General features: G+C 38.3%; 1 protein-coding gene across 1 annotated transcript in view; it reads right to left on the bottom strand.

Annotated features, from left to right (window-relative positions):
• The window catches only part of Nalcn (sodium leak channel, non-selective), a 317,042-nt gene that overhangs the window by 159,856 nt on the left and 132,974 nt on the right, over positions 1 to 24,212 (bottom strand). Inside the window, exons 12-13 of the mRNA XM_032917213.1 lie at positions 16,841 to 17,008; positions 11,853 to 12,044 (exon numbers count right to left, since the gene is read on the bottom strand). Coding sequence (XP_032773104.1) covers positions 11,853 to 12,044; positions 16,841 to 17,008 — 360 coding nt within the window. The remainder of the gene's footprint in view (positions 1 to 11,852; positions 12,045 to 16,840; positions 17,009 to 24,212) is intronic.

Below are 24,212 nucleotides of genomic sequence, written 5' to 3'. Positions count from 1 at the left end.
CCTGATAGCCATCTTCTGTGATGGCCAGGACTTACATAACAAAAATATGAACAGTGGAGTGTATCACATGACCTTTCTTTTTTGTTCCTTTGTGGTGTGTGTGTGTGTGTGTGCGCGCATACACATACACATATGCATACATATATGTATATGTGTGATGCTATATAAGTGTATGCTGGTGTATACATGTGTGCAGCTGCACATACACATGTATGTATAGAACAGAGCTCAACATTGTATTTCTTTCTCAATCACTTTCTGTCCTAGTTTTTGAGATAGTCTTTCACTGAACTTGGAGCTCACTGCCACAGACAGACTGGCTGGCTAGTGAGTTCTAGGCATCCACTTGTCTCTCTTTCCTCAGTACTGGCATTAGAGACACATAATGCTCACAGACTTTTACACTGGTTCTGGGAGTCCAAACATGAATCCTTATAAGTATAAGGATGAAAAGCACTTTACTCACCAAGTCTTCTCTCCATTCTTCCTTATGTGAGTTTTTCTTATAGCAAAAATTATTTTTACTGCTGCATGCTTTGGCTAATAGTATATAAAAAAAACCCCAGCCTATCCCAAGCACCTAACCACTGGATAAGAAGAAAGAATTGCAGAGCAAACTGGAAATATGGCTCAATCAGGAATTCACTTGCCATTCAAAACAAGGACCTGGGTTTAATTTCTAGAGCTCATGTAAGTGAAACCAAATGGGCAGGGAAGTGACCCCAGGATGTGAGACACTTGGGGTGCATTAGAATTTCTAGCACTCACATTAATACCAAGTACAGTCACATTTCTCTAGCTGCATAGCTGGGAGGGGAGCAGAGAAATGTATCACAGGGATTTGCTGGCCAGCCAATATAGCCAAAACTTCAATTTCCAGGTTCAGTGAGAGACTGTATCTCAACAAATAAGGAGTAGAGTGTTATAGGATGATACTCAGCATAAAATGGCATTCAAATGTATACACATGGGAAACTATACCCTCATACACATGTCCACAAACCTGCGTATACACATACACCTACATTTGAACATACACTTGCCCACTTCCACCAAATAAAAGGTATTGTGGGATGTGCTTGTAATTTCAGCCCTTGAGATTCAGAGGTGGAGAGAGTGGCTCCCTGAGGCTGACTAGCCTGGCTAATTTAGTGAATTCTCAGTCTGTAAGAGACCCTGACCCAGAATACAAGATGGAGAGTCTTTGAGGAATGACATCCAACTTGTCATCTGGTCACCACATGGCTGCTTACAGATGTGCACTGCACCTGTATGAACGCAATCTACATGTACATACATGATTTCTCTCTCCCTATGAGATAGAGAGGGAGGGAGGGAGAAAATGAGAGAGAGAGAACAAAGACCGAGAAACACAGAGAGACAAAAACAGAAAAACAGACAGAAAATGGGAGGGGACTATTGTGTGCTTTTAACCATCTTTTTTGAGGCTTCTCCCTCAGTCAGTAGCTACCACTGGCCCATTCTTTGTTTGATAGAGATGGTCATGACTCTCTTCTATAGCTTTAGTACTTTGAATGTTTTTTGTAAAATTTAATTATGTTTTCAGGGATTTAACTTCAGATCATGCTCATGTGCTTGGATATACCCCATCCTCCTTTTGTTGTTACAGTTCGTGATGTCACCATTGCCATCAACTCAGTGACTGAGAAGGGCCAAAAAGGTCCCCTTTCCTTGGGATAGTGAAGTGACCAGGTAGAGAGGAATGAATGGGGAGGTCTCTGGATATTTGAACACATTACCTAATTGATGACTGGAAAATAGAGCTAAGCTGAAGGGGCAAGTCAGGGAAGTGTTTAGAAAGCAGCCCAGGCAGATCTTCCTGGTTGCGGCCACCGAGGAGAGCCCCTGGGCAGCATCCCGCGAGTGAACTTGAACCTCGGGACCACAGGTAAGACCAACTTTTCTGATGCAAGAAAGCGGCCTGGTGATCTCCGGACACACGGAGGCAGAATTCCTCTAGGACCGGGCACGTCCTGTGTTTACCGGAAGTCCCACACCCGCGGATCCCGGCCTGCAGCAGCTCTCTGCTCCCAGAACCCGTGGGAGAGAGACCTCACCGCCTGGTCAGGTGGGCACTCCTGAGGCTGCAGAGCAGAAGAGACCACCAACACTGCCCACCCCTGCCCACATCCCTGGCCCAAGAGGAAACTGTATAAGGCCTCTGGGCTCCCGTGGGAGAGGGCCCAGGAGCGGCAGGACCCCTGCCTGAGACACCACCGGAACCTGAAGGAAACAGACCAGATAAACAGTTCTCTGCACCCAAATCCCGTGGGAGGGAGAGCTAAACCTTCAGAGAGGCAGACACGCCTGGGAAACCAGAAGAGACTGCTCTCTGCACACACATCTCGGACGCCAGAGGAAAACACCAAAGGCCATCTGGAACCCTGGTGCACGGAGGCTCCCGGAAGGGGCGGCGCAGATCTTCCTGGTTGCTGCCACTTCGGAGAGCCTGTGGGCAGCACCCCGCGAGCGAACTTGAGCCTCGGGTCCACAGGTAAGACCAACTTTTCTGCTGCAAGTGACCTGCCTGGTGAACTCAAGACACAGGCCCACCAGAACAGCTGAAGACCTGTAGAGGGGCAAAACTACACGCACGAAAGCAGAACACTCTGTCCCCATAACTGGCTGAAAGAAAACAGTAAAACAGGTCTACAGCACTCCTGACACACAGGCTTATAGGACAGTCTAGCCACTGTCAGAAATAGCAGAACAAAGTAACACTAGAGATAATCTTATGGCGAGAGGCAAGCGCAGGAACCCAAGCAACAGAAACCAAGACTACATGACATCATCGGAGCCCAATTCTCCCACCAAAACAAACATGGAATATCCAAACACACCAGAAAAGCAAGATCTAGTTTCAAAATCATATTTGATCATGATGCTGGAGGACTTCAAGAAAGACGTGAAGAACTCCCTTAGAGAAACACAGGAAAACATTAATAAACAAGTAGAAGCCTACAGAGAGGAATCGCAAAAATGCCTGAAAGAATTCCAGGAAAACATAAATAAACAAGTAGAAGCCCATAGAGAGGAGACACAAAAATCCCTGAAAGAATTCCAGGAAAACACAATCAAACAGTGGAAGGAATTAAAAATGGAAATAGAAGCAATCAAGAAAGAACACATGGAAACAACCCTGGATATAGAAAACCAAAAGAAGAGACAAGGAGCTGTAGATACAAGCTTCACCAACAGAATACAAGAGATGGAAGAGAGAATCTCAGGAGCAGAAGATTCCATAGAAATCATTGACTCAACTGTCAAAGATAATGTAAAGCAGAAAAAGCTACTGGTTCAAAACATACAGGAAATCCAGGACTCAATGAGAAGATCAAACCTAAGGATAATAGGTATAGAAGAGAGTGAAGACTCCCAGCTCAAAGGACCAGTAAATATCTTCAACAAAATCATAGAAGAAAACTTCCCTAACCTAAAAAAGAGATACCCATAGGCATACAAGAAGCCTACAGAACTCCAAATAGATTGGACCAGAAAAGAAACACCTCCGTCACATAATAGTCAAAACACCAAACGCACAAAATAAAGAAAAGAATATTAAAAGCAGTAAGGGAAAAAGGTCAAGTAACATATAAAGGCAGACCTATCAGAATCACACCAGACTTTTCGCCAGAAACTATGAAGGCCAGAAGATCCTGGACTGATGTCATTCAGACCCTAAGAGAACACAAATGCCAGCCCAGGCTACTGTATCCTGCAAAACTCTCAATTAACATAGATGGAGAAACCAAGATATTCCATGACAAAACCAAATTTACACAATATCTTTCTACAAATCCAGCACTACAAAGGATAATAAATGGTAAAGCCCAACATAAGAGGCACGCTATACCCTAGAAGAGGCAAGAAACTAATCGTCTTGGCAACAAAACAAAGAGAAGAAAAGCACACAAACATAACCTCACATCCAAATATGAATATAACAGGAAGCAATAATCACTATTCCTTAATATCTCTCAACATCAATGGCCTCAACTCCCCAATAAAAGACATAGATTAACAAACTGGATACATAGAACGAGGACCCTGCATTCTGCTGCCTACAGGAAAACACACCTCAGAGACAAAGACAGACACTACCTCAGAGTGAAAGGCTGGGAAACAACTTTCCAAGCAAATGGTCAGAAGAAGCAAGCTGGAGTAGCCATTGTAATATCAAATAAAATCAATTTTCAACTAAAAGTCATCAAAAATGATAAGGAAGGACACTTTATATTCATCAAAGGAAAAATCCACCAAGATGAACTCTCAATCCTAAATATCTATGCCCCAAATACAAGGGCACCTACATATGTAAAAGAAACCTTACTAAAGCTCAAAACACACATTACACCTCACACAATAATAGTAGGAGATTTCAACACCCCACTCTCATCAATGGACAGATCATGGAAACAGAAATTAAACAGAGACGTAGACAGGCTAAGAGAAGTCATGAGCCAAATGGACTTAACGGATATTTATAGAACGTTCTACCCTAAAGCAAAAGGATATACCTTCTTCTCAGCTCCTCATGGTACTTTCTCCAAAATTGACCATATAATTGGTCAAAAAACAGGCCTCAACAGGTACAGAAAGATAGAAATAATCCCATGCGTGCTATCGGACCACCACGCCTAAAGCTGGTCTTCAATAACAATAAGGAAGAATGCTCACATATACATGGAAATTGAACAATGCTCTACTCAATGATAACCTGGTCAAGGAAGAAATAAAGAAAAGAAATTAAAAACTTTTTAGAATTTAATGAAAATGAAGGTACAACATACCCAAACTTATGGGACACAATGAAAGCTGTGCTAAGAGGAAAACTCATAGCGCTGAGTGCCTGCAGAAAGAAACAGGAAAGAGCATATGTCAGCAGCTTGACAGCACACCTAAAAGCTCTAGAACAAAAAAGAAGCAAATACACCCAGGAGGAGTAGAAGGCAGGAAATAATCAAACTCAGAGCTGAAATCAACCAAGTAGAAACAAAAAAGGACCATAGAAAGAAAAAACAGAACCAAAAGTTGGTTCTTTGAGAAAATCAACAAGATAGATAAACCCCTAGCCAGACTAACGAGAGGACACAGAGAGTGTGTCCAAATTAACAAAATCAGAAATGAAAAGGGAGACATAACTACAGATTCAGAGGAAATTCAAAAAATCATCAGATCTTACTATAAAAGCCTATATTCAACAAAACTTGAAAATCTACAGGAAATGGACAATTTCCTAGACAGATACCAGGTACCGAAGTTAAATCAGGAACAGATAAACCAGTTAAACAACCCCATAACTCCTAAGGAAATAGAAGCAGTCATTAAAGGTCTCCCAACCAAAAAGAGCCCAGGTCCAGACGGGTTTAGTGCAGAATTTATCAGACCTTCATAGAAGACCTCATACCAATATTATCCAAACTATTCCACAAAATTGAAACAGATGGAGCACTACCGAATTCCTTCTATGAAGCCACAATTACTCTTATACCTAAACCACACAAAGACCCAACAAAGAAAGAGAACGTCAGACCAATTTCCCTTATGAACATCGACGCAAAAATACTCAACAAAATTCTGGCGAACCGAATCCAAGAGCACATCAAAACAATCATCCACCATGATCAAGTAGGCTTCATCCCAGGCATGCAGGGATGGTTTAATATACGGAAAATCATCAACGTGATCCATTATATAAACAAACTGAAAGATAAAAACCACATGATCATTTCATTAGATGCTGAGAAAGCATTTGACAAAATTCAACACCCCTTCATGATAAAAGTCCTGGAAAGAATAGGAATTCAAGGCCCATACCTAAACATAGTAAAAGCCATATACAGCCAACCAGTGGCTAACATTAAACTAAATGGAGAGAAACTTGAAGCCATCCCACTAAAATCAGGGACTAGACAAGGCTGCCCACTCTCTCCCTACTTATTCAATATAGTTCTTGAAGTTCTAGCCAGAGCAATCAGACAACAAAAGGAGGTCAAGGGGATACAGATCAGAAAAGAAGAAGTCAAAATATCACTATTTGCAGATGATATGATAGTATATTTAATTGATCCCAACATTTCCACCAGAGAACTACTAAAGCTGATAAACAACTTCAGCAAAGTGGCTGGGTATAAAATTAACTCAAATAAATCAGTTGCCTTCCTCTACACAAAAGAGAAACAAGCCGAGAAAGAAATTAGGGAAACGACACCCTTCATAATAGACCCAAATAATATAAAGTACCTCGGTGTGACTTTAACCAAGCAAGTAAAAGATCTGTACAATAAGAACTTCAAGACACTGAAGAAAGAAATTGAAGAAGACCTCAGAAGGTGGAAAGATCTCCCATGCTCATGGATTGGCAGGATTAATATAGTAAAAATGGCCATTTTACCAAAAGCGATCTACAGATTCAATGCAATCCCCATCAAAATACCAATCCAATTCTTCAAAGAGTTAGACAGAACAATTTGCAAATTCATCTGGAATAACAAAAACCCAGGATAGCTAAAACTATCCTCAACAATAAAAAAAGGACTTCAGGGGGAATGGCTATCCCTGAACTCAAGCAGTATTACAGAGCAATAGTGATAAAAACTGCATGGTATTGGTACAGAGACAGACAGATAGACCAATGGAATAGAATTGAAGACCCAGAAATGAACCCACACACCTATGGTCACTTGATTTTTGACAAAGGAGCCCAAACCATCCAATGGAAAAAAGATAGCATTTTCAGCAAATGGTGCTGGTTCAACTGGAGGTCAACATGTAGAAGAATGCAGATCGATCCATGCTTATCACCCTGTACAAAGCTTAAGTCCAAGTGGATCAAGGACCTCCACATCAAACCAGACACACCCAAACTAATAGAAGAAAAACTAGGGAAGCATCTGGAACACATGGGCACTGGAAAAAATTTCCTGAACAAAACACCAATGGCTTATGCTCTAAGATCAAGAATCGACAAATGGGATCTCATAAAACTACAAAGCTTCTGTAAGGCAAAGGACACTGTGGTCAGGACAAAACGGCAACCAACAGATTGGGAAAAGATCTTTACCAATCCTACAACAGATAGAGGCCTTATATCCAAAATATACAAAGAACTCAAAAAAGTTAGACCAAGAGGGAGACAAATAACCCTATTAAAAAATGGGGTTCAGAGCTAAACAAAAGAATTCACAGCTGAGGAATGCCGAATGGCTGAGAAACACCTAAAGAAATGTTCAACATCTTTAGTCATCAGGGAAATGCAAATCAAAACAACCCTGAGATTTCACCTCACACCAGTGAGAATGGCTAAGATCAAAAACTCAGGTGACAGCAAATGCTGGCGAGGATGCGGAGAAAGAGGAACACTCCTCCATTGTTGGTGGGGTTGCAGACTGGTACAACCATTCTGGAAATCAGTCTGGAGGTTCCTCAGAAAATTGGACATTGAACTGCCTGAGGATCCAGCTATACCTCTCTTGGGCATATACCCAAAAGATGCCCCAACATATAAAAAAGACACATGCTCCACTATGTTCATCGCAGCCTTATTTATAATAGCCAGAAGCTGGAAAGAACCCAGATGCCCTTCAACAGAGGAATGGATACAGAAAATGTGGTACATCTACACAATGGAATATTACTCAGCTATAAAAAACAACGACTTTACGAAATTTGTAGGCAAATGGTTGGAACTGGAAAATATCATCCTGAGTAAGCTAACCCAATCACAGAAAGACATCCATGGTGTGCACTCATTGATAAGTGGCTATTAGCCCAAATGCTTGTATTACCCTAGATGCCTAGAACAAATGAAACTCAAGACGGATGATCAAAATGTGAATGCTTCACTCCTTCTTTAAAAGGGGAACAAGAATACCCTTGGCAGGGAAGAGAGAGGCAAAGATTAAAACAGAGACTGAAGGGACACCCATTCAGAACCTGCCCCACATGTGGCCCATATATATACAGCCACCCAATTAGACAAGATGGATGAAGCAAAGAAGTGCAGAAGTGTAGATCGCTCCTGAGAGACACAGCCAGAATACAGCAAATACAGAGGCGAATGCCAGCAGCAAACCACTGAACTGAGAATAGGACCCCCGTTGAAGGAATCAGAGAAAGAACTGGAAGAGATTGAAGGGGCTTGAGACCCTATATGTACAACAATGCCAAGCAACCAGAGCTTCCAGGGACTAAGCCACTACCTAAAGACTATACATGGACTGACCCTGGACTCTGACCTCATAGGTAGCAATGAATATCCTAGTAAGAGCACCAGTGGAAGGGGAAGCCCTGGGTCTTGCTAAGACTGAACCCCCAGTGAACTAGACTGTCGGGGGGAGGGCGGCAATGGGGGGAGGGTGGGGAGGGGAACACCCATAAGGAAGGGGAGGGGGAGGGGGATGTTTGCCCGGAAACCGGGAAAGGGAATAACACTCGAAATGTATATAAGAAATATTCAAGTTAATAATAATAATAATAATAAAAAAAAAAAAGAAAGCAGCCCAGCCTTTAGTACAGGTCAAATTGGCATCTGTCTAACACACCATGCAAGGTGTATTAGAACCTCTTACAACTGGGTTAGCCCAGGTTTGTAGTGTTTGTATTTCTCAATATTTGTGACACAAAAAGTAGCACTTTTACTTACATTTTGGTTATGAAAAAGAAAGCTTAGAGAATAATTTTATCAGCACCACACAGCTAAAAGTATTATGTACCAGGAGGTAAAAATTGGAGCATGTGACCCGAAGGGCAGGGGAAGGTTCCTAAATGCAGTGGCTGTCACATAGGTCCTCAGCCCTGCTCACGTTTCCTAAGTTCAAAAACTGCTGAAAATCCCCAAAGCATGTGTTTTTTTTTTAAACTCATTTTGTGGTGAAATCTGAGCTCACATGAGACTTACTTATTGTTTTTACTTGTTATTTGTCTCAGATTGCTACAGGAATATTAATGCATCTGTTACATGTTGCTCATTCAGATGGCTGTGCTGGTAGCATTACCATTCAACAGCTGGAATTTCTGCACTCAAAAAATGTCTCATTCAAATAGCCTTGGGGTAACAGATACAATCAGTGATGAAAAATGAGAGGAAATATGAGACAAAAGCATGAAATTAAAATAAGGTAATCCTTAAGGGATGAGCTGCCTTTGGTTCTCACTTGTTTCTCCTGTAGAATTTCCTGCACCTATGGCAATGGCTGACACAGCGGCTCTCAATAATGTTCTGAATCAGATTAGAGGAACAGATGGGTATTAGATAGTACCATCTCCAGTGTTACAGAGTGAATAGATGAACATGTACTCAAGAGAAGCCAGTGATGAGCTACAGGAAGAGAAAACCCGTTCTCTGAAGCAACTCTAATCCTTGTGTAATTCTCACAATTGCAGGAGGAAGAACTGATCCATCTGTGGGGAAACCTGTGTGTCCTGCTTCAGAATGTACCACAGGCAAAGTCTTCTCCATGCATATGTTAGTATGTATCCTGTACATCGCGGTTCTCTGGAGGGAGCTGCAGTCAAGGACTCAGGCCTACTTCACTGGCAGGCCATACTCAAAGGGCATTGCTGTTCTTTTTTTTTTTTTTTTTTTTTTTTGCTCACTTGCCTCTGCAAGAGGTTTCCTTACCAGGGACCCCATTAGAACAATCTTTATTCTAGATCAGTGCACTTCTATGCCTGGATTCTCTTTATGACAACCCTCTCCTGCCTTTTAAAAAGATGACTTTTTGTTTCATGGTTACTCAGAAGTAAAGGACTCATCCACTATGACCTTGCAGACCCACCTGCTCTCAGCTCACATTGTTCTTCAGGAACAAGAGCTGTGGGGATGAGAGCTACTTCAGACTTCCCCAGTTCTGTTGCCTGTACAGCACAGTGAGTGAACAGCTTGCCCATGAATACTTTGCTCCTTGTCCTTGTTGACAACCTTGACCTGTAGATCTCAATGCTTGTTTAAGGACAGCCTTTATGCTCATGTTCTGAATTTTGATTTTTTCTGTCACTAGGAACCTTCTCTCACTTGAATCCTTCTAATGGCACATATTTTAAACCCCACCTTCCTATAGCTATCTCAGGCTTATATCTTCCTCTCACTACTAAGATGATGGTTGTGTTATATCAACTTGACACAAACATGGGCATGTCTGGGAAGTAGTAATCATAATCGAGGAAAAATGCCTCCATGAAATTGCTTGTAGGCAAGTATCTGGGGAATATTCTTGAATAATGATTGATGTGAGAGGGTTAAGCTCACATATAGGAAGTGCCATCGCTGGGCTGGTAGTCCTGGGTGCTATAAGAAAACAGACTGAGCAAGCCATGGGGAGAAAGTTAGTATAAAGCATTGCTCTATGGCTTTTGTTGCAGCTCCTGCCTTGTCTTCCCTCACTGGACTGTGAATTAAAATATAAAATCTTTCTCTTCCCAAGTTGTTTTTGGTCATGGCTTAATACAGCAATAGATGCCCTGACTAATACAGTCATTAACTATTCTTTCTCTTTCCTCTGAAACTTGCACACCTTACAACTTTCGTGTATTCTATACCACAACCCTATGCCACATCTGGCTATATCCTCTCTCCCCACAGCTCATCTCTTCCAATAAGCCTTTCTGGACGTTTCCTTCCTGGTCATAGGTCATAGGTCTCCATTTGGGATTCTAGAGTGCCTTGTTCCTGCATAGCTGTGTGTTTACTTGCTTGCCCCTCCCCTTAACTGAGTGGTTTTGAGCACCTAAAATTTAGTTCTGTGTGTGTACATGGTACATCTCCTGATTCATTATAGGCATGCGATAAATGGATGGATGAGAAGTTTGCATCATAAGAGGATAAATTCCAATATTGATAGCTAAGTTACAAATTTAGAACCCAAATTATTTTAAAACTATCACATTAATACCTTCATTAAAAGTATAATACTTTTAATGTACACAGCTCTCAAAGCTTAATTTTAAAGAACATATTTTAAACTTTTTTTTAAAGACTTAATAAGTACACTGTAGCTGTCTTCAGACACACCAGAAGAGGAGGGCATCAGATTTCATTATAGAAGGTTGTGAGCCACCATGTGGTTGCTGGGAATTGAACTCAGGACCTCTGGAAGAACACTCAGTGCTCTTAACCTCTGAGCCATCTTTCCAGCCCCTTAAAGAACATATTTTTATTCTGTTTTACTACATGATTTTTTCTCCCACAAACATGGGTCTTATTATTTTAAGTGGGAACACATACGGAATTTGAGACATTCATAACACTGTTTTGTTTCTCAGTCTACATGGGTCCTTGTAGTCAGAGAATGAACCCTAAGTCCTGCCTAAGGAGCGATTTGTTGTCATTATTTTATTTATCTCTTGTGAATTTTATCACGAATGCAGAAATTTGATCATCTCCTACTCAAATTTGAGGTCCATGAATTATATAAGCAATCCAAAGTTTGCTTTTAGGTTAGACACAACATAAAAGGGTAGACTATAAAATAAGCCTAAAATATGTTACATCTCACCAAAACATGGATATTCTATTTAAAAGTGCTGCTACATTGTAATTCATAGGCAGGAAGGATCTTTGCTTCCATTTTCTTTTACGGATATTTTGTGACATCCAAAAATATTGTTTCTGGAATTTTTGAATCAATGTGTACTCTGATGGTGCTGAAAATATATTCAAGTACCTGTACCTTGTAGAAGAGGCTGTTCAAAATACTAAATTGTAGTGTTCTCAAGTTATCAAAAATATGCTAATGCTTTTGAATGATGACTAAAATGAAATTCCTTTTATATTGGTCACCATTGCTAAAATAAGAGCAATAGATCAAATGGGCTATATGTCAAGTTCTCACCCTTGGAAATGTGGTGAATCTGTCCAGTTCTTCGACGAAGCAGAACATCTGCAAACTGATGGCGGACATAACTATCAGGAGACTGGCAGTGAATACCACCAAGCTTCCAAGTTTTTTCCCGGGACCAAATATCTTGTACACAAAATCTTCCAATGCTGGGGAAATCTTAATAAGCCGGACTACCCGAAGAACCTAGTCATGGGGAAAAAGACATACATGATGGAAACAGAATTTTATAAAATCCATTACTAATCATTTTTATGGTACCATGTAAAATAGTTACACTTTTCCATTTCATCTAAAGACTAAAAATAGCAACATCGTAACTGAGACAGTCCTACCATATGGCCTGCCATCCAGTGAGAAAACAAGAAATCTTAAATCAATGAATGAGGCCAAAGATTGGCAACTATTTCAACATACATTATAATTCAAAATAGTATTAACTAGTACATACTGCTGAAATGAAGCATAGTTTCTCAATGCTTATTACCTAAGAAAATATTTAATCCTACAGTAGTTGTGCTTAAAGTCTCTTGAAATAAGCCGTCCTAGGTAATCCATACTAATAAATGGGGAATATCAAACTTCTATTAAGGCCTGGCTCAGACTCCTATTCCAATATCTATTATTTCCTTTTTCCTTTAAATAATAGACCTTCCTGAGTTTTGGCCAACTGATTCCCCATGGCAATAGAGTCTACTTTTTAGCCTTTTTATGTGCACTCTTCACCTGAGTGTGCCACTAGGCTCAGACTTACCAGATATAAAAAACAAGAAACTTGTGCAACTATAGCATGGTAATTCAAGCTTGCCCTAGATATATTTATTTTCTATTTCTCTGGCCTAAAAGTGAAAAGAGATGGGATGGTACCTATGAAAAAAAAACCTTGTAATGACTCTAGATAGCCAGATCCACCCTAACTGTCTGGGTCCTTTGAGGATCTCATAGAATAGAAGCACCTGTTTTACCTGAGAGTTCACCCACTCCTGGAGAGGAACAAATTTCAGTTTTAGATGACCCTTGTGTTTTTAGAGCTTTTCTGTATTTGCTTAACTTGTCCTCTCTACTGTATAGATGCTGTACATTATAACATACTTATTTTGAAGGTATTTTTCAAAACCCAACCCAAAGACAAATAATAAATTGGTTTTTAAACTTAAATTGTTAATTATGTGCCAAACATATTATGGAAACATTATTTTATGGCGCTATGACCAAAAAAAGCATATATTGTACCTCTTAAGGTAATATAATATGATTAAGAGATATAAATTGAGGGGTTGAACAGTTGGACAGTTGAGTATTGGCTGTCCTTGTAAAGAAGTAATTTCAGTTCTCAGCAACCCACATCAGGTAGCTCACTTATAGAGCACATCTTGCTCTTGATCAGCTGACACACATTCTTCTGGTCTCCATAGACACCTGCCATGCATGTACCACACATGTATGCACACATGCAAAAGACTCATGCCCATAAAATGACAAAAAAATACCCTTTTTAAAAAGTATAAATTGGCCTGTAATAAAAGGCTGGAACAAGCACCACAGAAGGACGCCGTTTGTCATTAGGTGTAAGATGTCATCAATTTTTCCAGGTACCTCTAAGAAATAAATAAAAATGCTGCAAACTAACATATGACAAGCCATCAATCATAAGAGGCAGTCCAAATTTAGAAATACTAAGTTAATAAACCGTGTTAGTGGCTTAAATGAAAGATCACGCATAAGCACCCGTAGGAGACAGGGTGATTTGGAAAAGATTGAGGATATCTTACTTGGAATATACTAAAGAGCAGGAATACATTTTAAATGTGAGATTTTAGTGTTTCACAGGTGGAGAATAACTCTTAACTTCTGCCTTTTCGACGTCTCTATCCTCTCATTCTTCTTGACCTTTCTTTTTTTTAAAAATTGGATATTTTCTATTTACATTTCAAACGTTATTCCTTTTCCTGGTTGGTTTCCCATTCATAAGCCCCCTATCCCATCCCCCCTCCCCTTCTTCTATGAGGGTGTTCCCCCTCCCCAACCACCCCCTCCCCCCTTCTCACCCTTACATTTCCCTACACTGAGGGGTCCAGTCTTGGCAGGACCAAGGGCTTCACCTTCCATTGGTTCCAACAAGGCTATCCTCTGCTACACATGCAGCTGGAGCCATGTGCAGTCTTTGGGTAGTGGTTTAGTCCTTGGGAGTTCTGGTTGGTTGGCATCCTTGTTCATATGGGGTTGCAAGCCCCTTCAGCTGACCTTTCTTAAATCATTTTTGCTGTATACTTTGACCATGAGGCATAAGCAGAGCCACCCAAGTTCCATGACTCTGTCTGGCTAGAATCCAGTACCCTGAGTCATCCTCAGGAGTTTCACTGGATACCTCAATTAGAGATTGAGTTGCTGTTGCTTGGGGTTTTTTTTGTTTTTTGTTTTTGTTTGTTTTGTTCTTGTTGTTTGTTTGTCTGTTTGTTTTTAATTATCTCCAATAGGCATCACTGAAAGAACCATATAAGGACCAAACTTCTGAGAAACTATCCTTGTCCACCACATGGAACAAGCCTGCTTAAGAAAGGAACCTATACAAAAGTAAAGAAATAGATTGAGTCCCTGTGAAACTCCATGACCTTCAGCCTCTGAATTTTGCCATTTATAAAGACTTAGCTATCTCTCTAGACTTGATTCAACTGGAAAAATACTGGAAAAATAGAAGCATAGCTTACAGTATGTCAAGCAAACTAATGCCATGTATGACTGAATAAGTCGTGAAGATGTGTATTTTAAAATCTTTTTCATTGGATATTTTATTTATTTATATTTCAAATGTTATCCCCTTTCTTGGTTTCCTCTCCGCAAACCCCTATCCTTTCCCCCTTCCCCCTGCTTCTATGAGGGGTCTCCCCTACCCACCCACACATTCCCACCTCACTGCTCTGGCATTCCCCTACACTGGGGCCTATGATGCAACACTTGTCAAAATGGGGTGAAAAATTAAGCTGTCTGAGTCTAGCTTCGTAGTCTAGCTGCCAGTCTTTGTCCTATAATTCCTGACACATTCCCACACTCTGCCTTTGAATAATGCTGGGATCGGGTGCCTGACTTATGGTCTTCTTAACTTGATCAGTAGGTTTGCAATCAAGACCTTCATTATTTTAACTATCAGGCAAATCATCTATAATTATTTCTCTTAATATAGGCACAAGATGTTCAACAGATGTTCAAATCCAGAGAACAGTGTCCAAGAACAACTGTGAGAGGTATATATACTATACTAGTCAATGTTCTCTTACTATGACAAAAATGTGTTTAAATAGATAAGTTAAATAGAGAGAAGATTTATTATGACTCACAGTTTATGAGGTTTTACTCCATCGTGGTGATTTAATCCTTAATGGATTAAATTTATTAAGAGAGACAATGTGGTATCACTGCTTACAGGGCTGAGTCTTTTTAGCTAGCTTTCTTTGGTAATATTTGGACAAGGACTCAGACATATCCAGAGATGTGTCTTAATAATGACCTAGTTAGATCTTAGTCTAATGTTGACAATCAAGATCAACTATTACATCTAGTATGCATGTTTATTTACAGATATTTTAAAACATGTTGAAAATTTTGTACAAACTACTTCAGTAATGGTTTCTAAAGATCATGACAGAACCCTATAAGTGATGAGGAGTTTAAGGTCAAAGATATATGAGGAAGACCCAGAGCCATCAGAGCACCTCACAATCTTAACAGGATTTGGTTCATAAAAGCTAAGTTACACTCTGGGGTTGTGGACTATTTGTTTTTAATTTCTGTGGACTCTGTTTTTGTATCTTTTTATGCATTTCTATGTGAGTATACATTGGATTATGAAAGCTAGAGTTATCATTTTTCTAAATATGAGGAATTTGTTATTACCAATGAGTAAAATCATGAAATTGGCATGTATTTTCTTTTATCTAAGGCAATGGTTCTCATCCTGTGGGTCATGATGCCTTTGGCAAATGTTTATCTCCCAAATTATTTACATTATAATTCATAGCAGTAGCAAAATTACAGGTAAAAATAGCAACAAAAATAACTTTGCAGTTGGGGGTCACCCCAACATGAGGAACTGTATTAAAGATTTGCATCATTAAGAAGGTTGAAAACAACTGATCTAAGGAATTAAAATCCTATTTCTCTAAGTTAATATTTAAAATTTTGCTGCCATTTTATTCTTCAGCTATTTAAAGATATCTTCCTGTAGAACATCAATTTATGTTCTGATATTCCCATTATAAATTATACAAATGAAAGTCAGAAATTTGAATGCATTTGAAATGGTTTTGATTAGACTACTACATGTATTTTAATAATCATTTTATCATGAATTCAACAGTACAATGAGTATATTCTGGAACCAAATGATTACAAAACTGAAACTAATAATTAACATTTATTTAGTAATTATAAGGCACTGCTATCTAAAATAGAACATTGGAAAAAGATATACAATTGTTATAAAAGAATAATTACAGCTACAACTATTTAACTCTCACAAAACAAATAAATAAACATTTGTAAGTAATAATGTAAGGAATTTAAATCTCTGAGGATAAATTTTACAACCCTTACATCATCCATTGTAAACCATTGTTTAGTAAGAAAATTTACAAGGAAGATATATACCTGAAATAAACTCATATGTCCTCCCCTTAAAGTTTATGCCAAAATCTTATTAGATTTAGAATTTGATATCTAAAAACAAGTTCATGTTATACCTATGTATATAAGTATGTATATTTATAAACTCTTAATTGAGAGAAGCCTTGTTAAAGATTTGAATATATTACTCAGATTTTCAACAATTTAAAAACAATGGCTACAATTTGTTAATGCAGTGTTTATGGTACTGACATTGAACATCCCTAAAATTCATATCACTAAATATGTGGATTTTACGTAGTTGTTATAGTAACTTCCATTTTCCTGAGGAATAAGCACTAGATGTAATTGCAGTATATTACCTGGAAGTATGTAAACTGGGAATGATAAAGATCTGGGTATACATGGAGAGTTGTCCCAATAACCAGCAGTAGTTCAAACTTGTGGAGAGATGAGCTGATGTAGCCAGTAAATCCCAAACACCATATCTTCAGAAGTGCTTCCAGATCAAAAAGAACTGTAAAAGCCACCTAGAGGAACAAGGCAACACTAAGACTGTCATTCAAGGTTGCACAACCCCAATTTTCTCATGAATTTATCAATAGTGAGTTCCAGCCACTCTACATAAAGTAAAAGGCCACAGAAAGTCAAGCATGGCATTCTACGTTTTAATTTATATTTATATCTGTGTACATGAACAAGTGCATGTGAGTGTGGTTGTCTGCAGAGGCCAAAAGAGGGAGTTAGATCTCACTGGCAACTAGAGTTGCAGGCAACTGCGAACTGTGGATATGGGTGCTGGGAACTGAACTGAATTCTCATCTTCTATAAGTGCTGCCAGATTTCTAAACCATTGTGTTACCTCTCCAGCCCTAACATTTTACAAAAGTTGTGTTTGAAACATACCAGTTAAGACACAAGAGACTAAAGCTATTTCAGACCATCAGAAATATTACTTATTCATTTAGCATTTTAAGTACATAACAAGCAAAGAAATAGAGACTTTAGGTAAGCAATTTGTGTATATAAATTGATCTACTACTATAGTATTACCACTAAACAGCATGCATCTATATATTGATATTTATGTAATTTAAAAATCTTTCACATCAATTCTAATAACTTGATATTGAAAGTATTTAAACAATACCATGAATACATATACTAAATACTAAAAATACACAAATATAGGTAGCAAGTAACATTGTTCTTTACCTACTCTGAAGATGATGCTTCTTAATGGGAATTAAAATATTAACTTCTAGTTAAAGGACAAGAACTTGAGTGTTAGGATTAGTTATATTCCTCAAATGTGTAAATTACTAATATACTAATATAATAAAATAATAGTCATTATATTAACTATTATATTAAATCATATGAACTACTATATTAACATATTAATTAATATATTGGTAAATATTAAGATATTAGTCATAATATATTTCATTGTGTAATATTATTAAAAATTTAATCCATTTTTATCAATCCATTATTGAATATCATAAAGGGTTTTCTTCCATTTATATTTGAAAAATGCGAAGAAATGGAATTATAGTCATAACATTAAGAAATGGAATTCTAGAAGCAATGCAGATGGTAAGTTTAGATATGCAGAAGGATTTAGACTATTTTTAAGGTAAACTTATTTGTAGAACCTGGTTGCTTTCTATTTTTGATGGATATTTCCACTGTGAACACTCAAGAATGCAATACATTTTAATTTCTAATTGCATTTTAAATACTTATACGTATGTCCATTACAGAAATCTACAACTAGTCAAAACGCAGAAAAATACTGAGTGAAATGCTCAGTCCCCACTGCTCCATCTATAGTACAACCCAACACTGAAGCTCCAGAGAACACTGCAGAAAAGGAAAGAGAAATACTGTAAGAGCAGAGGACCAGGCTGTCTACTGGGAGGTAGCATTACTATTTATAACAGGAACACTGTACTCATGAAATTGCAGCAAATTTGTTGCCTAAATAACACCAGCACAATGACATCACCAGCTGACATACCAGTATGGATGGGGAATCTCATAAATCACCATACCTAAGGACTATAGGCAATTAACGACTGAGAGAAGGAAGACCAGTCTTCTGCAGCAACAAGTCCTCTGATAGGATATCGAGCATGAACAATACTCAGTACACACACACACACACACACACACACACACACACACACACACACACACACGCACATGCGCACATGTGCACACATACATAATAATAAACTTTGAGACAATTTTAAGAACACAAGGAAATGTGAAAAGTCTCTTTTATTTATTTTTGTCAGAGGTTTCTGTTACTGTCCTGTGCTCTCTTCTCAGTGTCTCCATACATATGGGGCATGCACTTTAAATGTCACTCTGAACATAGCTTTGCTTTTTCACAAGCATCCTACCCCTACAGATTAGAGAAAAGGGGTCCTCTGCATCATTTGCATACTTTACCAGGTGTTTACCATTTATTCCATTCAGTACTTTCCATTTTAATTAAATGACTAACAGCATTTGTAGGAATCATTATAGTCAAACACAGTCAAACACTTTGTTACTGCAAAAGCAAGGTTCTCCTAACTATTCTCCTACACATCAGTAATTGATTGTGGTTTAGCTTTCTAGACTGCAGAGCAGGATGGTCTCTCTCATCACCCTCCTGCTTTAAACTATGGAGTGCTGGGATTACAGGTGTATGCTACCTTGCCTTGCTTACTGAGGATTTGCATAAATGTAGGTATAAAAATATACTTCCACAGTTGACATTATGGGAGAGGTACCTAAACAGAGACTTATATGTTTTAAAGTTTGAAAAGTAAAAGGTCACTTTCAAAACCTTTTTAATAAATCATTTACTTCCATACAATGTAGTAAAGTTACTCTTATCCTACCGTTTTTATCTGCAACAGCACAATCAGATGTAATGTTTCTCATGCAGAAATGTCTGTATTGATCACTTAGAGTTAATTTCTTTTTAAAGTAATTATATTTTGCTGTTCATAACCTTGTCAATGTTCTGTGATTTTGTTTTCTTATCAGTTTTGAGAGTTGCTTATATTGAAGTCATTAATCTTTGTCTGTTAAGTATATTGAATGTATTTATTCCTTAGTCAATAGTTTAGTTTACAACTTTGTATTATAAAGTTTACACTTTTATATCCATCTATTCTCAAATGTCGTTTTAAAGGATTACCCTTTGAACTGCTGTGGTGGTTAAAGCCTGTAATCCCAGAACACACACACAGACGCACAGGGATCTTCAGAAGGTGAGACCCTGTCTCAAAATAGTAAGTGAAGTATGCAGAATAGGGTTTTGGAAGCTAGAATTTAGTCAATACAACCATTTCTATGTTTTCCTCCCTATTTGGATCACCTTCTATATTCTTTAGTAAAACGTACACATACGTTTATGTGAATATGTATATTTCCCATATGCATATAATATATATGTGTACACGTGTGTGTGTTTACGTGTTCACATAGTTATTTCCAGAAGAGAGGATAACTACTAATTTTTCTAATTGGTTTTATATGTCTACAGAACTAAATTAATTTAGACAGTCTTAATAAGGTCTCCTGGGTCTCATTGGAAACGTGTACGTACCATCTGTAAATGAAATACATTTTTTACTGCTTGGGTGCTTATCCTATTTTCTTGGCTGTATAGGTCTAGCTATAAGGCAGCCACTGAACAGTGCAGTGGTAACAGCAGGAGTCTATTGTCTTCAGTGAAAACACCATCAGTATTTGTATGTGATGATCCAAATGAAGCTCAGTAATTAATGGCTGCAGATTTCCACTTTGCTATTCATCAAAGCATTGATATATATCATGGAGGCTTCTGAAGGCTTTACTTATTCATTCTTGGAATACATTTTAGAATCTAGACAATGAGATTCACGTGTGAACTTTATTGAATCACACATTATTTCTATTTTTTTTTCACACGTGAACCTTGCCTGTAATTTCAGTCATTGAAACGTTGTCAGGTCTGGCCAACATTATCAATTATAGTATGGAATCTTATAGTTTTAATATGATCTATAATTACTTGAATAGAGATCAGAGCATATAAATTAGGCAGACCTCACTGTAAAGACCATCTGGTCACTGTCCATATTAGAACTTGTAATATTAGGGAAGAGCTTTCCAATATAGCACTGATTGTGTTTGTCAGCTCATCTACCAGTTTAATTATTTTAATTTTTTCCCAAGAAATCTATAACTTCCTCTAGATTTATATATATATATATATGTATATATATATATATATATCTCCCAATCAGCAAAGAGTTTGTGTATGTATGTGTATATATATTCATTTAGAATTGTTTCTTCCAAGGATCCAGAGACATTTCAAAAATCTAGTGCCTTGTTAACTCAATTTCGTGTTGTTTTTCCACCCCAGGAAACCATGCTAAATTTGAATTGTAGCTTGTTGTGAAGATAGAGCATTTTGCATAAAGTTCAGTATACCCTTTAGGGGTCGAGGTGAAAATGGAGGAGTAGCATTTATTTGCAGTTGATGGGTACACTTTTTGCTGCTATTGAAGTGCAAACATCTTTGTCAAGCTGATCATGACTTTACTTGCAGTCAAATTAATTTGCTTAGTATTCATTCTTTGGAAAAACTGTACCTTTCTCAAAGATGCTAAATCATACAGAAAATGATTTATCAAACTAGTATGTGATTCATTTAAAGATCTACATTCTTGTCTAATTTCTTCTTGAATTCCCAATTCTTGATTATCTTGAGATCAAATACTTCCCCTTAAAATTAATTTGTCTATTTTATTCCCCCTTCTAATGAGATTCAGCATCTCAATTTTGTGTCTGAAAACAGTCATAAGAAGGAGATAAAAGGAGGCAACTGGGTGGGAGAGGGGATGGAGAGAGGAATGGGAGGTTCAGGTATGGGGAGGGACAGGAGGGATGGCTATGAAAATGAATAGAAATCTGCAGATGGGGATGTAGAAAGTATCTCCAGGAAGAGACAGAGAGACCTGAGGTAAGGGAGGCACCCAAGATCAATGGGGGTATTCTTAGTTGTCATGCACAGCATTGAAGATTTGGAACGTGAATTGGTCAACTGCTGTAGCCAGGGAGGAACCCCAATTACATGATAGAGAAAGCAACCTACTCACAAAGCTTTCGACTCCAAATTTATCCTGTCTATAAAAGATGCAGGGACAAAGATGGAGTAGAGACTGAAGGAATGGCCAACTAATATTCAGCCCAACTTGAAACCCATCCCATGGGCAAGCACCAATCCCTGACACTATTAATCATACTCTGTTATTCTTGCAAACAGGAATCTAGCACGGCTGTCTTCTGAGAGGCTCCACCTAGTAGCTGACTCAGATAGATGCAGACACTTATAGCCAAACAGTGGATGGAGCTTGGGGATTCTTATAGAAGAATAGGAGGAAGAAATGCTGCCCTTAGAGGGTAGGAATTCCACAGAAAGACCAACAGAATCAACTTTCCCTTGGGTCTACCACTAACCAAAGAATATACACGAGCTGGATCTAGGCTTCACCACTCCTAAGTAGCAGATGTGCAGCTTAGTCTCCATGTGGGTCCTGAACAACTGGAATGGGGGCTATCCCAAAAGCTGTTGCCTGTATGTGGGGTATGCTCTACTAGCTGGGCTGCCTTATGTGGTCTCAGTGGGTGAGGAAGTGCCTACCCTCACACAGACTTGAAGTGCCAGGGCCGCAGGGACATCCAGGGGGCCCCCACCTGCTCAGGGAAGAAGGGGATAAGGGATGAGGGAAGAATTGTGGGAGGGGTGACTGGGAGAAGCACAGTGAGCAGGATTTAAAGTGAATAATAAGTACAATCTAATAAAAATAAAATTAAAAAATTAATCTGTCTATTCTTATAAGCTAACATTGTAAATTTTTGAGAAACATTACTAACTCCTAAGAGTTACCATTTAATGGTAAAAAATATATGTGAAAGAATGTCAGTTTATTTGTGGTTGTAGTTTAGTCTTTTGGGATAACTTAGAATTTACAGAAGAGGGTAAATTAGTTAATGGGTAAAATAGTTAATTAGGTTAACGTGTACTGTGAAGTTTGGCAGAGGCTTAGAATTTAGAGGAATATAGCAGAGTTCTTAGAAGTATCCAGGAGGTGAGCATGAGAGCCCCCTTGCCATGAACAATTCCAAAATATTTAGGTAAACTCAGCTTTTATAGTATTTGGGACATGGTATAACTTTCTAGATTTTTGCTATTGGTCACATAAAATGAATTTAGGTAAGCTGTCTTTATAGTTAAACTACCTACAAAGACTCTCACAAAAACTGCCCAAGCAATTGTTGAATCTTGAAGGTTTTTGCAAATCGCAATCAGCAAAGAGTTTGTGTGTATATGTGGAGTAGATATGCAACTATCACACATAGCTTTTAGCCCTCCAGAGTGTTGGCTCCTCAACTAATAGGATGATGGATTATTATTAGAGGGCTCTGTTATCAAAGTTGATTGTGTTAAATCTCTTATGGAGCTTCTTTTTTCTCTCTATCTCATGTTCACTGTCTTGGGAATATTTCATCAAGGCCATGAGATGTGATTAATTGTTCCTGGGCCAGAACCACAAACCCACATAAATCTTTTCACTGTGTAATTTATTCAGTCTGTGGTATTGTGAACTAAGAAAGTATCCATGTAGAACTTGCCAACTTTCAAATAGGATTTTATCTTCTTAGAAACTAAGATAAGCTTTGTACTAACTTTCCAATAATATTTTGTTGCATGTCTTATAAATTAAAATGAAAATATTAAGTATGTGGGTGTTTTGTCTGCATGTATATATTTTCATTACATCCTCGCCTTGGACCAAGAATATCAGAAGGACTTTGGATTTCATAGAACTGGAGTTACAGAAAGTTGTGAGCCAACATGTAGGTACTGGTAATTGATCCTAACTTCTCTGAAGAGTAGCCAGGGTTCTTAATCATTGAGCAATATCATCTGTATTCACATTTTAAAAACTTACTTTGAAGCAGCACTATGCACAGCTTCTGATAGCTTATGGAGGTCACTCAGAGGACAACCTTGATGTCAGTCTTGGTCCTCCACTTTTTTGAGACATGTTCCTTTGTTTTCTGCTGCTGTGCATGCCAGAGTATCTAGCCCAGGAGCTTCTATAGTTTCTTCTGTATCTGTCTCTGTCCCACCATACCCAGATCTTCTCATTATTGGAATCTGAACCATAAGGTTCTAAACGTTATTTCTTTTCCTTTGGGGAATACATGTTCTTCTGGGCTGTCTCATGTAGTAAACAATATAATACCTCAAAGTGGGGTATACATAAAGAAACAGTTCTTTTTCAAAGTCCGAGGGCTACACCTAGTAATAACTTTGCTGTCAATGTCCCAAGGCAGTACGATATTATGTGGCAAGAAATGAGGAACATGTGTGAATATATATTCTTCAATTTCTCTCCCTCTTACAAAACTTACATTGTTCAGTGTTGAAGACTCCATCCTGGTGGTCTTAGATAAGGTTATTATTAACCCCTTGCCAAAAGATCCTATCCCCAAGGATCATATTTAAGTTAGGTTTCACCTTAGTTTTTAAAAAGGTTTGTTTTTGAAATTTTCATGTTTATGTGTGTGTGTTTTTCAAAATCATGTGGAGGCTATTGGTCCTTGCTACTGTAGCTACAACTTTTCCGGCCAGCAGTCCATAAGACAGCCTAGTCTTATCTTTCATGCAGGCAA

This window comes from Rattus rattus, chromosome 12 (genome assembly GCF_011064425.1).
Source record: "Rattus rattus isolate New Zealand chromosome 12, Rrattus_CSIRO_v1, whole genome shotgun sequence".
Lineage (NCBI taxonomy): Eukaryota > Metazoa > Chordata > Mammalia > Rodentia > Muridae > Rattus > Rattus rattus.
The sequence above is the reverse complement of the archived record's forward strand: the minus strand, read 5'-3'. Positions and strand labels throughout refer to the sequence as shown.